Raw genomic sequence first — 14,048 nt, 5'->3', positions numbered from 1 at the left:
GAGCTCATCTGCATGAAGCTTTGTTGCAGTAAAGCAGCATCCATCTTCAGGGATCTCCACCACCTGGGCCATGCTCTCTTCTCGCTGCTGTCATCAGAAACAAAGTACACCAGCCACAGGACCCACAAAACCAAGTTGAGGAACAGTTATTACCCCTGAACCATCACACTCTTGAATCAGAGGGGATAACTTCACTTGCCTCAACACTGAACTGTTCCTACAACCTATGAACTCACTTTCAAGAACTCTTCTTCTCACGTTCTCAATATTTATTACTTATTTATTTACTATTATTATTTCTTTCATTTCGTATTTGCACAATCTGTATTCTTTGCACACTGGTTGTCTACCCTGTTGGATGCAGTCTTTCAAGGGTTCTGTTATGATTATTGGATTGATTGATTAAGCCCACAAGAAAATGAGTTTCAGAGTTGGTGACATAAGGACCTTTGGTAATAAACTTCTCTGAACTTTTAAGGTGCATCAAATTTTATAGGGGAAAGGTCAAAGAATAGGGTTGCGAGGGATATTAAATCAGCCATGGTGGAACAGACTCAATGGGCCAAATAGCCTAATTCTGCTCCTATGACTTAAGGTCATTCAGTCCAAGCTGCCAGCGGAAGTGGTGGACAAGGCCTCAGCTGAGAGAAGTTTATATCAGTACACGGATGGGTGGGGTTTGGAGGGCTGTGGTCCAAGTGCAGGCGCATGGGACAAGAAAAAAAGACCAGGTCAGCATGGACTAGATGGGCTGAAGGGCCTGCCCTTTTACTCTATGCTTCTATATCATCAGCCCTCAGTATTTCTGTCAGACTTCGGGCAGGTGGTAATTATTCAAAAGAGCAGTTTAAAAATAAATCAAAATTTTCGAGGTTAAGTTACCCAGACAATTTTAACAGCCCATCATTCTGGCACCTGCCTTAGCTGTTTGGATCAACTTGCCTACTGAGTCTTTATCAAGCTATCTGTCTGTGGGCTTGATGCACCAAGTTAATTGACATACGCACAAGTACAGTGAGGTCAATGTATGGAAAACTTGCTTGTAATAGAATCACATGCACGTAGATGCAGATAACTACATGTGCAACATTTTTATTTATGTATTTATTGTAATAGAGCGCAGATAAGGCCCTTCGAGCCAGACTGCCCAACAACCTCTGATTTAATCCTAGCCTAATTACAGGACAACTTACCTACTAACCAATATGCCTCTGGCCTGTGGGAGGAAACCGGAGTATCTGGAGGAAACCCACGAGGTCACAGGGAGAACGTACAATCTCTTTACAGGCGGCGGTGGGAATTGAACCTGGGTCGCCTGTATAGTAAAGCGTTGTGCTAACCAGTATGCTACCATGTCACCCCAATTTAAGGTCGTTTATGGTGTATATATGTGTGCGTGGGCACTGGCCAAGTGGTTAAGGCATTGGACTAGCGATCTGGAGGTCATGAGTTCGAGACCCAGCCGAGGCAGCGTGTTGTGTCCTTGAGCAAGGTACTTAATCACACACTGCTCTGCGACGACACTGGTGCCAAGCTGTATCGGCCCTTGCTCTTCCCTAGGACAACATCAGTGTCGTGGAGAGGGTCTTCCATACAACCTTGCCGGTCTTCCACACAACCTTGCCCTGGAGAGTGAAGACATTCCAGGCACCGATCCATGGTCTCTTAAGACTAACAGATGCCTTAATGGCCTTATATATACACACTTGGACAACAAATTTACTTTGAACTTGGAGCACCCAGTAGTTCTGATGTCTTTTGAGATTCCCAACTCTTTCCACCGGTTTATCAATTTTTTTTATGGTTCCGGCTGTGTCATAAACCAGGATAACATGCGAAGTGTTACATTATGAAAGCTTGTTCTTTCTTGAAGTAGAGATGTTGCCATACTTCCTGCAAGCAAGTAGAGGACACACGCAACGTTTTAGGAACAGCTTCTTCCCCTCCACCATCAGATTGCTGCCCAGTCCATGAACACGATCTCAATCTTTGCACTTTTTGTAATTACGTCTGAATTGTAACCTTTAGTACTTTTTATGTATTGCACTGTACTGCTGCTGTAAAATCAATTTCATGACATAATGTATGCGAGTGATTCACTAGGTCAGACTGAACTTCCTGATCTTCCAACAATACATGCATTTATCTATACTCCTTTGTTCTCTCTCTTTAATAGCTCCAATTACACGCAAAGTCATAGAGCACTACAGCACAGAGGTGGGCCCTTTGGCCCATCTAGTCAGTACCAGCCCGGTCTTCTGTCTCTCCCCACCTACCTGCAGCCTTACCATGGTCCTCCATTCTCATGCATGTGCCTGTCCAATCTCCTCATCAATGATACAATTGAACCCACATCTACCACTTCTGCTGGCAGCTTGCTCCACTGCCGCACCACTGTCTGAATGAAGAGGCTCCCACTCGGGTTCCACTTAAATATTTCATCTTTCACTCTAAACCTGTGACTGCTGGTTCTTGTCTCACCCAACATGAAGATCACCTCATTATCACAAGATATTCTGCAGCTGCTGAAAATCCAGAGCAACACACACAAAATGTGGAGGAGCTCAACAGATCAGGCAACATCTATAGAAGTGAATAAGAAAGCAATGTTTCAGACCGAGACCCTTCTTCAGGATTAGAAATGAAGAGAGAAGATGCCAGAATAAAAAGGGTGAGGGGGGGGAGAGAGGAAGGAGGGTAGCTAGTAGGTGATAGGTGAAGCCAGGTGGGTGGGAAAGGTAAAGGGCTGGAGAGAAAGGAATCTGATAGGAGAGTGGACCATCGGAAAAAAGGGAAGGGGGGGGCACCGAGGAGGTGATAGGCAGATGAGAAGAGGCAAGGGGCCAGAGTGGGGAATAGAAGGAGGGAGGTGCAAGGGAATTGTTTTTAAAATCAGAATGAGAAATCGATATTCATGCTATCAGGTTGGAGGCTACCCAGATGGAATAAAAGGAACACACACAAAATGCTGGAGGAGTTGCTTGGATTTCCAGCATCTGCAGATTTTCTTGCTTGTGATTGGAATAAGAGGAGTTGCTTTTAAATTTTATTGCTTTGTTCTTGCATATTTATTTTGTACTTTACACTCAGTGGCCACTTACTAGTTACACTTGTACACCTGTTCATTTATGCAAAAATCTAATGAGCCAATCATGTGGCAGCAACGTAATCCATAAAAGCACGCAGACATGGTCAAGAGGTCCAGTTGTTGGGGAGGTAATGTGATTTAAGTGACTGACTGTGGAACGATTGTTGATGCTAGACAGGTTGCTTTGAGTATCTCAAAAACAGCTGATCTGCTGGAATTTTCATGCACAGCCGTCTCTAGAATTTACAGAGGATGGTGCAAAAAATAACATCAAGTGTTCTGCGGGAGAAAATGCCTTGTTAATTTGAGAGGGCAGACGAGATTGGTTCAAGCTGACAGGAGGGCGACAGTAACTCGGATAACCACGTGTTATAACAGCGGTGTGCAGAAGAGCTTCTCTGAAAGCGCACCACGTTACCTTGAAGTCGGCACTGAGTAATTTTACACCTGCACTATCACCATCGTCGGCATCTGTACGTCTCGGGAGACGGTCGCGTGACACGTTTTCTGACGGTTCTTGGGGTGGTAGACTCGGGGCTATTTGTACAGCCCCACTCCAGAGTGGCGGTCTCTTTCACAGTGGCCGCAGATGGTGCTCTGTCTAATGCAGCTCTGGCTTTTCTTCTGGCTCTTTTTGATCAGCATGCTGGCCCTTGCTATCTCAGCCTGCTGGGCACCACTTTTGACTGTGTCCCCCCATGCTGTCTGGTCTTCAACTGATTCCTCATGTTGAGGTCGATGCCTGCCAGCTTCATATCGCGCTTGCAGACATCCCTGTAGTGGAGGCATGGTCTTCCTCGCGGGCCGCAACCCTCACTCAGCTTGCCACGCAGCATGTCCTTGGGAATGTGTCCCTGGTCCCCCCATCTGACATGGCCCAACCATCTGAGGTGTCTGTAGCTGAGTAGTGCGTGGATACTGGAGGTGTCAGTCCACTGTAGAACCTCTGTGTTGGTGATTCTCTTCTGCCAGGAGATGTGCAAGATCTGCCTGAGGCAGCGTAGGTGGAACGAGTTTAGTCTCTTCCCTTGGCTGATGTATAGTGTCCAAGCCTCGCTGGCGTAGAGGAGTGTGCTGAGCACATACACCTGGTACACACGCAGCTTGATCTTTGTCATCTCTCGGTTGTCCCACACTCTCTTGTTCAGTCTAGCCATGGCCATTGACAACCCTGCTGTTCACCTCTGCTTTGAAGGACAAGGAACTGGGGATGGCTGACACAGGATAGGTGAAGGAGTTGACTACATCGAGACAGCAAACATCAATGGTGATGTTTGGGGGACATTCTGCACCCTGGGCCACGAAGTTTGTCTTCTTCGGACTGTCGGTTCCTTGCAGCCATGGGAGAAATGGTTAGTCAGCTGTTGGGAGTTTGCATTCAGCGTGTGGCGTCAACGCTGCATCATCTGCAAACAGCATCTCGCAGACGAGGGCTGTTCTAACTTTGGTCTTGGAGCGCAAGCGAGCGATGTTGAGCAGCTTGCCGTCAGCTCTTGTGCGAAAGGAGATGCCTTCAGTGCAGTCTGTGAAAACACAGTGAAGGAGCATGGAGAAGACGATTCCAAAGAGGGTTGGTGCCAGGACACAACCTCGTTTCACTCCGCTACTCACAGGAAAGACATGAGAAGTTGCTGTATTGAAACAGACAGTGCTGTGCATGTCCTTTTATAAGGACGACATGATACTGTGCAGTGTTGGGGGGCAGTCAATCTTTAGCAGGAATTTGAAGAGTCTGCTGCGGACAAGGGTCAATGCCTTGGTCAGAACAATGAAGACTGTGTACAGTGGCTTCTGCTGCTCTCGACTCTTCCCCTGCAAGCTGGCGCAGTGAGAAGATCATGTCCACTGTAGACCTGCCTGCTCTGACCCTGCACTGGGACTCTGGGTAGGATGGATGCAAGGTTCTGAAGTCATGCCAAGACGATGTGGGCGAACACTTCCCATACAATGCCAAGCAGGGAGATGCCACGGTAGTTGTTACAATCCCTAAGGTTGTCCTTGTTCTTGTACAGTGCGACAATGTCGGCATCTCGCATGTCTTGTGGGAGGTGGCCTTTCTCCCAGCAAAGTCACAGAAGCTCGCGTAGATGATGCAGCAAGGCAGGCTTCCTGCTCTTCAAGAATTCAGGGGGAATTCCATCTTTGCCTGGGGCTTTCCCACTGGCGAGACAGTCGTTGGCTTCGCCGAGCTCCTCCATCAAGCTCTTCCATGACTGGCAAGCCAGGCAGTGCCTCCAGGGCACACCTGCACTATACTGCTGCCGCAAAACAACAAATTTCACGTCACATTACAGAGCGATAAAAAACCTGATTTTCATTCTGAGTCGCTCCACCATTGTCTGTTTTACTGTTGTTTTTTCTCCTTGGAAAATGAATCATACATTTTCCTACATGATTACCCCATCTGCCAAGTTCTGACTGTGTCATTGTTTGGACACACATTACTTAGATCTATCTGCCCTTGAATTCCTATGTTCTCTGCATCTTCAATGAGTGGACTGTGATGTTTTACTTCAGTGAATAGGTTGCTATAAAAGCAGAAGTGACTTGCGGATGTACAAATAAGCAGTTATCAAAGTCAAAATAAAGTTCAAAGTACATTTATCAAAATATGTATACTGTATACAGTTTTGAGGTTCATCTCCTTAAACAGGCAGCCACAAAACAAAGAAACCCAATAGAACTCATTAAAAAGACCATTAAGTACCCAGAGTGCAGGGAAAGAAATAAACCGTGCAAACAATAAAAGTAAACGAACAACATTCAGAACTGAAGTTCACAGAAGTGAGTCCTCAGCCACGAAGCCAGTCATCACTGCAGCCAATTCAGGAGCCTATTAGTTGCAGTTCAGCGCAGAGATGAGTAAATCTTGCAGAGCAGCAAATAAGTATACGGTACTCTGTCCCACGCCTCTCCCACAGCGCTCCAACCTCATCGTTCCCAGTCCTTTGCTCCCACCAGATTCACAAACTCGCTCTCCGCTCCACATTGACAAACACCGTACTCACCAATCTTGAGATTCATTTTCTTGCAAACGTTTACAGAGAAATAAAATACAATAGAGCTAATGAGAAATTATACATAAACAAAGACAACAAACTGTGGAAATATAAATAAATAATACTGAGCCCATTGGTTGTAGACTCATGTGTAGCCACTAAGTAAACAGATAATACCTGCCTGCGCTATCAAGTGGCATTTTTAACAGGACTATTCAAACTAATTTTACAATGAGAAACTAACGTGACATATTAGCAAGACAAAAAGGTTCCCGTGCATTAGGGCCTGTAGTTGTAACTGCAAATGCTGCAGTATACAGCCCCAGGTAACCCAAAACACAAAATAATCTGCAGATGCTGGGGTCAAAGCAACACTCATAACATGATAGAGGAACTCAGCAGGTCAGGCAGCATCCGTGGAAAAAGATCGGTCGACGTTTCGGGCCGGAACCCTCCACCAGTCCTAACAAAGGGTTCCGGCCCGAAACGTTGACCGATCTTTTTCCACAGATGCTGCCCGACCTGCTGAATTCCTCCAGCGTGTTGTGAGTGTTCCCAGGTAACCCAAGCCTGAACATTGACAGCTTTTTTAAATTTCAAAATATACTTTATTCAAAAATAAAATTATGTACAATAAACTATTCAATGACTCTCAATCCTTTACACGTTTCCATTACAGGCTTTACATTTCCACACTTTTAGCCACCCATGTGGCGCTCTGTTGTTTCATCTTTCCACATCATTGTTGAGGGGTATACTCCCCGCCACCCGACCCCTCCCACTCCCGCCGGAGAAGAACCCTAAACTGTGGTCCTTCCCCACCGGGCCCTTGCGGTGGCTGCACCAAGTTTCAGTGCGTCCCTCAGCACGTACTCCTGCAGCCGAGAATGTGCCAGTCGGCAGCATTCTCCCACGGACATCTCCATGTGCTGGTAGATCATCAAGTTTCGGGCCGACCAAACAGCGTCTTTCACCGAGTTGATGATCTGCTAGCAACACCGGATGTTGGTCTCCGTGTGCGTCCCCGGAAACAGCCCGTAGATCAGAGAGTCCTCTGTTACGCAGCTGCTAGGGATGAAACGTGACACTAGCCCGTCCATCCTCCTCCACACCCTCTCTGCAAACTGACAGAGTGCAAAGAGGTGGGTCACAGACTCCTCCTCACTGCAGTTCTCCCGTGGGCAGCGGGGTGCGGAGACAACGTCCCGGGCGTACAGGAGGGATCTGACAGGGAGGGCCCCTCTCACTGCCAGCCAGGCGAGGTCTTGGTGCCTGTAGGTGAGATCTGGCGATGAGGCATTTTGCCAGATGAACTGGACAGTCTGCTCAAGGAACCACCCCACTCTGTCCATCATGTCCTTCTCCTGCAGTGCTTGCAGGACATTACATGCCAACCACTGCCTGATGGCCCTGTGGTCAAAGGCGTTCTCCTGGAAGAACTTTTCTATGAAGGACAGGTATGGCGGCAACGACCAGCTGACTGGGGCGTTGCGCGGGAGTGGGGCCAGACCCATCCTTCGTAGCCAGGGTGACAGGTAGAACCTGGGCACATAGTGGTACTTGCTGCTCACATACCTGGGTTCTACACACAACCTGATGCAGCCACACACGAAGCTGGCCATCAGGGTGAGGGCGACATTGGAGACGTTCTTGCCCCCATTGTCCAAGGACTTGTGCATGATGGTCTGTCTGACCCGCTTCATCCTCGATCCCCAGATAAACCTGAAGACAGTTCGGGTGATTTCCGAGCTGTAGGAGCGGGGGACAGGCCAGACCTGCGCCAAGTACAGCAGCCCTGAGAGCACCTCACACCTGATGACCAGGTTCTTGACTGTTATCGATAGGGAGCACCCTCCCCACAATCCCAGTTTCTGTTTCACCTTGGCAGTCCGCTCCTGCCAGTTCTTGTTGCACGCCTCAGCCCCTCCGAACCAGATCCCCAACACCCTCACGTGATCAGACCTGATGGTGAAGGGGACGCTGGATTGGCTGGACCAGTTGCCGAAGAGCATGGCTTCGCTCTTCATGCAGTCGACCCTGGCTCCCGATGCTAGCTCAAATTGTTCACAGATGCTGATCAACCTGCAAACTGACCTTGGATCAGAACAGAAGACCGTGACGTCGTCCATGTACAGGGAGGTTTTCACTTGGGTCCCTCCACTGCCTGGCAGCATCACCCCTCTTATGCCCTCATCCCTCCTGATGGCTTCCGCAAAGGGTTCAATGCAGCACTCAAACAAGACAGGGGAGAGGGGGCAGCACCGCCTGACTCCAGACCTGATGGGGAAGTTGTCTGTTTCCCACCCGTTGACCTGAACTGCACTACAGATGTCTGTGTAGAGCAGTCTGATCCAATTCCGGATTCCCTCCCCAAATCCCATTTTGGAGAGCACGTCCGCCATGTACGTGTGCGATATCCTGTTGAAGGCTTTCTCCTGGTCCAAGCTGACCAGGCAGGCATTCACCCCACTGTCCTGCACGTAGGCGATGGTGTCCCTCAGCAGCGCGAGGCTGTCTGAGATCTTCCTGCCCGGTACAGCACAGGTTTGGTCTGGGTGGATCACCTGTCCCAGAACAGACTTGGCCCTGTTGGCGATAGCCTTGGACAGGATCTTGTAATCCACATTCAGGAGAGAGATGGGTCTCCAATTCCTAATATCCTCCCTTTCCCCCCTCTGCTTGTAGATGAGGGTGATGATGCCTGTCCTCATGGACTCTGACATGCTGCCGGCCAGAAGTATAGCATTGTACACTTCCAGCAGGTCTGGGCCCATCCAGTTCCACAGAGCCGAGTACAACTCAGCCAGTAAGCTGTTGCTTCCGGGAGTCTTACTTGACTCAAAGGAACGGATGGAGCCTGTCAGCTCGTCCAGGGTCAGTGGCTGATCCAGACTCTTCCGCTTGCCGTCGTCTAAGACCTGCATGATAGTCGACAGGAAATTGCGGGAGGCTGTGGATTCTGTGGCCTTTTCGTCGTACAGACCAGCATAGGACTTGCAGATCCTCAGTATGTCGGTCTGCGAGGACGCGACTGAGCCGTCCTCTTCCTTAAGGTTGTGGATCACAGAGTTCCCCCTGTGCACCTTTTGGAAGAAGAAGCGTGAGCACGTCTTGTCCTGCTCCATGGTTTGGACCCTTGATCGGAAGATGATCTTGGAGGATTCGACGGCGAGGTGCTGGGCTTGCCGGCCCTTCACCTCTCTCAATTCCTCCTGACATCCACCCCCTTTGACTGCAGAAGGAGAAGTTGCTGCAACGATGTCTGGAGTTTACGCAGTTCCCTCTGCTCCTGCCTTGCCTTCTGGATACCCTTGCGGATGAAGAACCTCTTGATGTTCTCCTTGGTGGCTTCCCACCAGTGAATCGGAGAATCAAAGAAGGCTTTCAAGGTTCTCCAAGCTGTGTACTCCCTCTCTAGTTCCTCGATGTTCTCTGGGGTCAGCAGCTTTATGTTCAGCTTCCACGTCCCCCTGCCTGCCTTCCGGTCCTCCCGTAAGTGACAGGTGGCTCTCAGAAGGCGGTGGTCAGAGAAGAACACCGGCAGCTCAACCAATCAGACAAGACCTTGAAACCTAGTGGACAAGATATAACGCTCAGGCTTTAGAAAGCACAGCTCAAACCACATCTGAAATATTGTGAGCAGTTTTGGGCACCATATCTAAGGAAGGATATGCTGGCATTGGCAACAATCCAGAGGAGGTTCATGAGAATGATGCTGGATATGAAGGGAATAATATCAGGTGTGTTTGATGGCCTCTGGGGCTGTACTCAATAGAGTTTGGAAGAATGTGTGGGGGGGGGCAATCTCATTGAAACCTCTCGAGTATTCAAAGGCCTATATAGAGTGGACGTGATGTGGCCGTTTCCTATAATAGGGGAGTCTAGGACTAGAGGCCACAGCCTCAGAATTCGAGCAAGTCCCTTTAGAACAGGGATGAGGAGGAATTTCTTCAGCCAGAGGGTGGTGAATCTGTGGTATTAAATACCACGGACAGCTGTGGAGGCCAAGTCATTGGGCATATTTCAAAATTCAAAGTAAATTCATTAACATAGTATGTCCAGTATATGTCACCATATACTGCTGGAGATTCAATTTCTTGCAGGCATTCACAGTAGAGCAAAAAAATACAACAGAATCCATGAATTTAAAGTAGAGATTGATAGATACTTGATTACGCAAGGAGTCAAAGGTTATGGGGCAAAAGCACGAAAATGCAGTTTAGGGGGATAATAAATCAGCCATGACGAAATGCTGGAGTAGACCCGATGGGTCCAATGGCCTAATTCTGCTCCTGGGCCTTATGGTCTTAGAATGTCATAAATGAGACCAGTCACAAAGACTAGTTTGGAAAAGGCCCTGTACTGAAGCCAGATTTATAATGTAGAATGTCATAAAACTTAGAAACCATTCACGAGATGCCCAGATCCAAACTGTACTAATTGTCCCTTTCTTGTACAAGGACCCAAAACGGTAAATCACCCTTATCAGTAGCAACATGATTAAACACACTTAAATCCTGCTATCACCTCACCAGATTACCCCGTAGAATCACTAAAAATAAATTCTAATGTGGGGTTCAGGCATTGTAAGATTTTGTGTTTTTAAATCAGCACATTCATTTTTTTTCAATTATTTCTATCAACTCATTCAGAACGGCACTGCCAGACTTTTAACTACAACCAGGATGAGGGAGAATATCACTCCCGTCCCATCTACTCTGCATGGGCTTCCGGTTAGAACTGATTTTAAAGTTCTCTTACTTGTTTTTAAAGCTCTTAATGGTCTGGGACTGGAGTACATCACCGAATCGTTTTCGTTTTATAATCCTGTTCGAGCTCTCAAATCTTCTTCCGGCGCTCTCTTAAATTTAAATAATTCCCCTCAAAAGATAATTGGCAGGTCGGCTTTTTTTTTGAACTACGTACTAGACTGGAACTTCATAGCTATCACTATAAGGAATGCAGACTCAGTTGACACTTTTAAAGCTCAGCTCAAAACCCGTTTGTTTACTCCTGCTTTCAACTAACATCTTTTTGTATTTTTATTTTCGTGTTTATTTTTATTTTAACATTTTTGCACGTCTATCCTATTGTGAAGCACTTTGAACTATATCGCCTGTGCTCGATAAATAAGTTGTTATTATTTCTGAATGCAAGGGTTGGAGCCAGTGTTCAGTGACAGTGCAAAGCAAATATCAAAACCAAGTTCTTCCTGTCGCCTCTGCTTATTTGCTGTGGACTCGTCTAAAGCAGACGACAAAGTTCTCCCCTAGTTACGTTTTGGCACACCCCCAGTTTGGCAGACAGTAAGCGTTCTGGGTTTGTTGAGACAGGGGCTGCCTTATAGTTTTTACTGGTACCTGTTAACTCACTGCTGGCTACTGCAAGGGCCAAAGGGCTGGTTTTTCTGTCGTCAACAGTGTAACACCACTCTCTTTCATCCTCCTCCTCCCGCAGACTCGAGCGTTGGTCAGCCGCGTCAGGCCCGCGTTCGTGTTGCTCCATCGTCAGGCAACAGCCCACGGACATTGCAAATCAGGAACCCTGGCGGCACCAGCAATAAACCAGGAAACCACACAGTAAATAGGTGGACAACCAAAACATTCCCCCAGCCACGAAATCTGTGACGCAGGTTACTGCAGTGGGGAATTTGTCGACGGCGTAAAACCCGAACCACAGTCCTCCTTAGAAAACACACTTCTTCACATGTTACTAATTTAATCGGTTCAACACAACATCTTGAGCGAAGAGTCTGGCCCCATTGCTGTACTATTCTACAGTCTGCATTTTTAAATCAGAATCAGGTCTATTACCGCGAAATTAGTTGTTCAGTGGCATTAGTTGTAGCGCGCAAGACATTAAAAATTACTATGTTACAAGAATAAATAAAAATAGATACAGTTAGATCAAAGTTCAAAGTAAATTTATTATCGAAGTATCTATGCCACACAGAACCTTGAGAGACATTTTCTTGCAGGAACCTGCAGGAAAGCAAAGAAATACAATAAAAATCCAGGGGAAAAACACACAAAGACCGCCAAACTTCCATTATGCAAAAGAGGAAAAACTGTGCCAATAATTATAATAAGATAGACAAATAAACATACAGACCAAGCAAAGGAAGAAGAACAAGATAATGCTCACAGAGTAGTCACCATTTCATTGAGTTTCTCCTGCATCTTGTGTGTTGTTTCACCTATTGCCTGTCAGTTTGTACTCCTCCCCAACCCATTCTTATTCTGGATTCTGCCCCACTATCTTCCAGTCCTGATGAAGGGTCTCGGCCCGAAACGTTAACCGTTTATTCCCCTCCATAGATGCTGCCCGACCTGCTAAATTCCTCCAGCAGTTTGTGTGTGTTGCTCTGGGTTTCCAGCACCCGCAGAATCTCTTGTCTTTTTGTTAGTGTGGTCTTGATGAAGGGTCTCGGCCTGAAACGTCAACAGTTTATTCCCCTCCATAGATGCTGCCTGACCTGCCAAGTTCCTCCAGCAAGTTGCGTCTATTACTCTGGATTTCCAGCATCTGCAGACGGTGATTGGATGAGCGTGTGGGACAGGATGGATGTCAGAGGCAGTTTTTTTTTAACACACAGAGTGGTAGGAGTGCTCTAGTTTTAAAGCCTGGCTGGTGTGTGACTGTGAAGAAAACCGGCATTTTATAATTTCTTTGCAGCTGCATTTGTATTTGGTGCTTGTGGGTTAGGGAGGGGCTGTTAGAGTAAACTGGGCAAGTAGGTGCAGAGCACATCTCCACAGAAGACCTGCAGGGCAACTTGCAACAGAGAGACGCAAGAACGTGAACTGCACATATTATCGACTGTAACAAATGGGGGACTGCCCATCAAGTCTGCTCCGCCATTCTATCATGGCTGTTTTGTTATTCTTCTCAATCCCCTTCTCCCTATAATCATTGACACCCTCACTAATCAAGAACCTATCAACTTTTGCTTTAAGTATACCCAATGCCTTGGCCTCCACAGATTCACCACTCTCCAGGGAAAGAAAGTCCTCCTTACCTCTGTTCTAAAGGGATGTTCCTTGTATTATGAGGCTGTGCCCTCTGGTCCTAGACTCACCCGCCACAGGAATCGTCCTCCCCACATTCACTCTATCTAGGTTATTAGATTATGAGGACACTCAGTCCTCGTTTATTGTCATTTAGAAATGCATGCGTTAAAAAATGATACAATGTTCCTCCAGAAACATATCACAAGAAAACACAGGACAAACCAAGACTAAAACTGACAAAACCACATAATTACAACACGTAGTTACAACAGTGCAAAGCAATACCGTAATTTGATAAAGAGCAGACCATGGGCACGGTAAAAAAAAGTCTCAAGTCCTGATAGCCCCATCATCTCACGCAGACGGTAGAAGGGTGTAACTCTCCCTGCCATGAACTCCAAGCGCCATAAACTTGCTGATGCATTGGAAGCACCTGACCGCAGCGGACTCTGAGTCCGCCCGAAAACTTCGAGCCTCCAACCAGACCTCCAACACTGAGCACCATCTCTGCCGAGCGCTTCGACCCCACCCCGGCCGCCGAGCAACAAGCAGAGCCGAGGACTCGGGGCCTTCTCTGGAGATTCTGAATCACACAGTAGCAATGGCAGTGAAGGAGGCATTTCAGAAGTTTCACAGATGCTCCTCCGTGTCTCCATCAAATCAGGATAGTGCACGGCACCCTACTTGACAGGTAACAGATATCATCACCGTAGTGGCCGCTGCAAGCTTGCGTCGTGCCATCTTCTCCTCCTGCCATATTTCAATATTTCAATATTCGATAGGTTTCAATGAGACCTCCTCACATTCTTCCAAACTCCAGCAAGCACAGGCCCAGAGCTGTCAAACGCTCCTCATAGCCTTTCATTGCTAGGGTCATTCTCCTCTGAACCACCTCCAGTGCCAGCACCTCCTTTCCCAGACAAGGGACACAAACCCGCTCACAATAATCCA

The 14,048-nt window shown here is 47.4% G+C and overlaps 1 protein-coding gene and 1 long non-coding RNA gene across 14 annotated transcripts in view; one reads left to right on the top strand and one right to left on the bottom strand.

The window, feature by feature from the left end:
• poli (polymerase (DNA directed) iota) overlaps positions 1–14,048 on the bottom strand; it is a 93,283-nt gene that overhangs the window by 74,569 nt on the left and 4,666 nt on the right. For 3 of the 12 annotated variants that reach the window (XR_011885316.1, XM_072252199.1, XM_072252200.1), the window contains exon 1: positions 11,448–11,718. The exons of 1 other annotated variant lie outside the window; for it this stretch is intronic. Coding sequence is in view for 7 of the 11 variants with exons in the window: in XM_072252199.1 (XP_072108300.1) it covers positions 11,448–11,616 (169 nt within the window). In the remaining 4 variants the exon portion in view is untranslated. Of the gene's footprint in view, positions 1–6,626; positions 9,660–11,447; positions 11,727–14,048 lie in introns of those variants that run through there. 8 more of the 12 variants (XR_011885317.1, XR_011885318.1, XM_072252202.1 and 5 more) reach the window with 5 other exon arrangements.
• LOC140194892 (uncharacterized) overlaps positions 1–14,048 on the top strand; it is a 59,247-nt gene that overhangs the window by 41,006 nt on the left and 4,193 nt on the right. The gene's annotated exons all lie outside the window — the stretch shown is intronic.

This window comes from Mobula birostris, chromosome 3 (genome assembly GCF_030028105.1).
Source record: "Mobula birostris isolate sMobBir1 chromosome 3, sMobBir1.hap1, whole genome shotgun sequence".
NCBI lineage: Eukaryota > Metazoa > Chordata > Chondrichthyes > Myliobatiformes > Myliobatidae > Mobula > Mobula birostris.
This window is presented reverse-complemented; position numbering and strand designations above follow the sequence as displayed.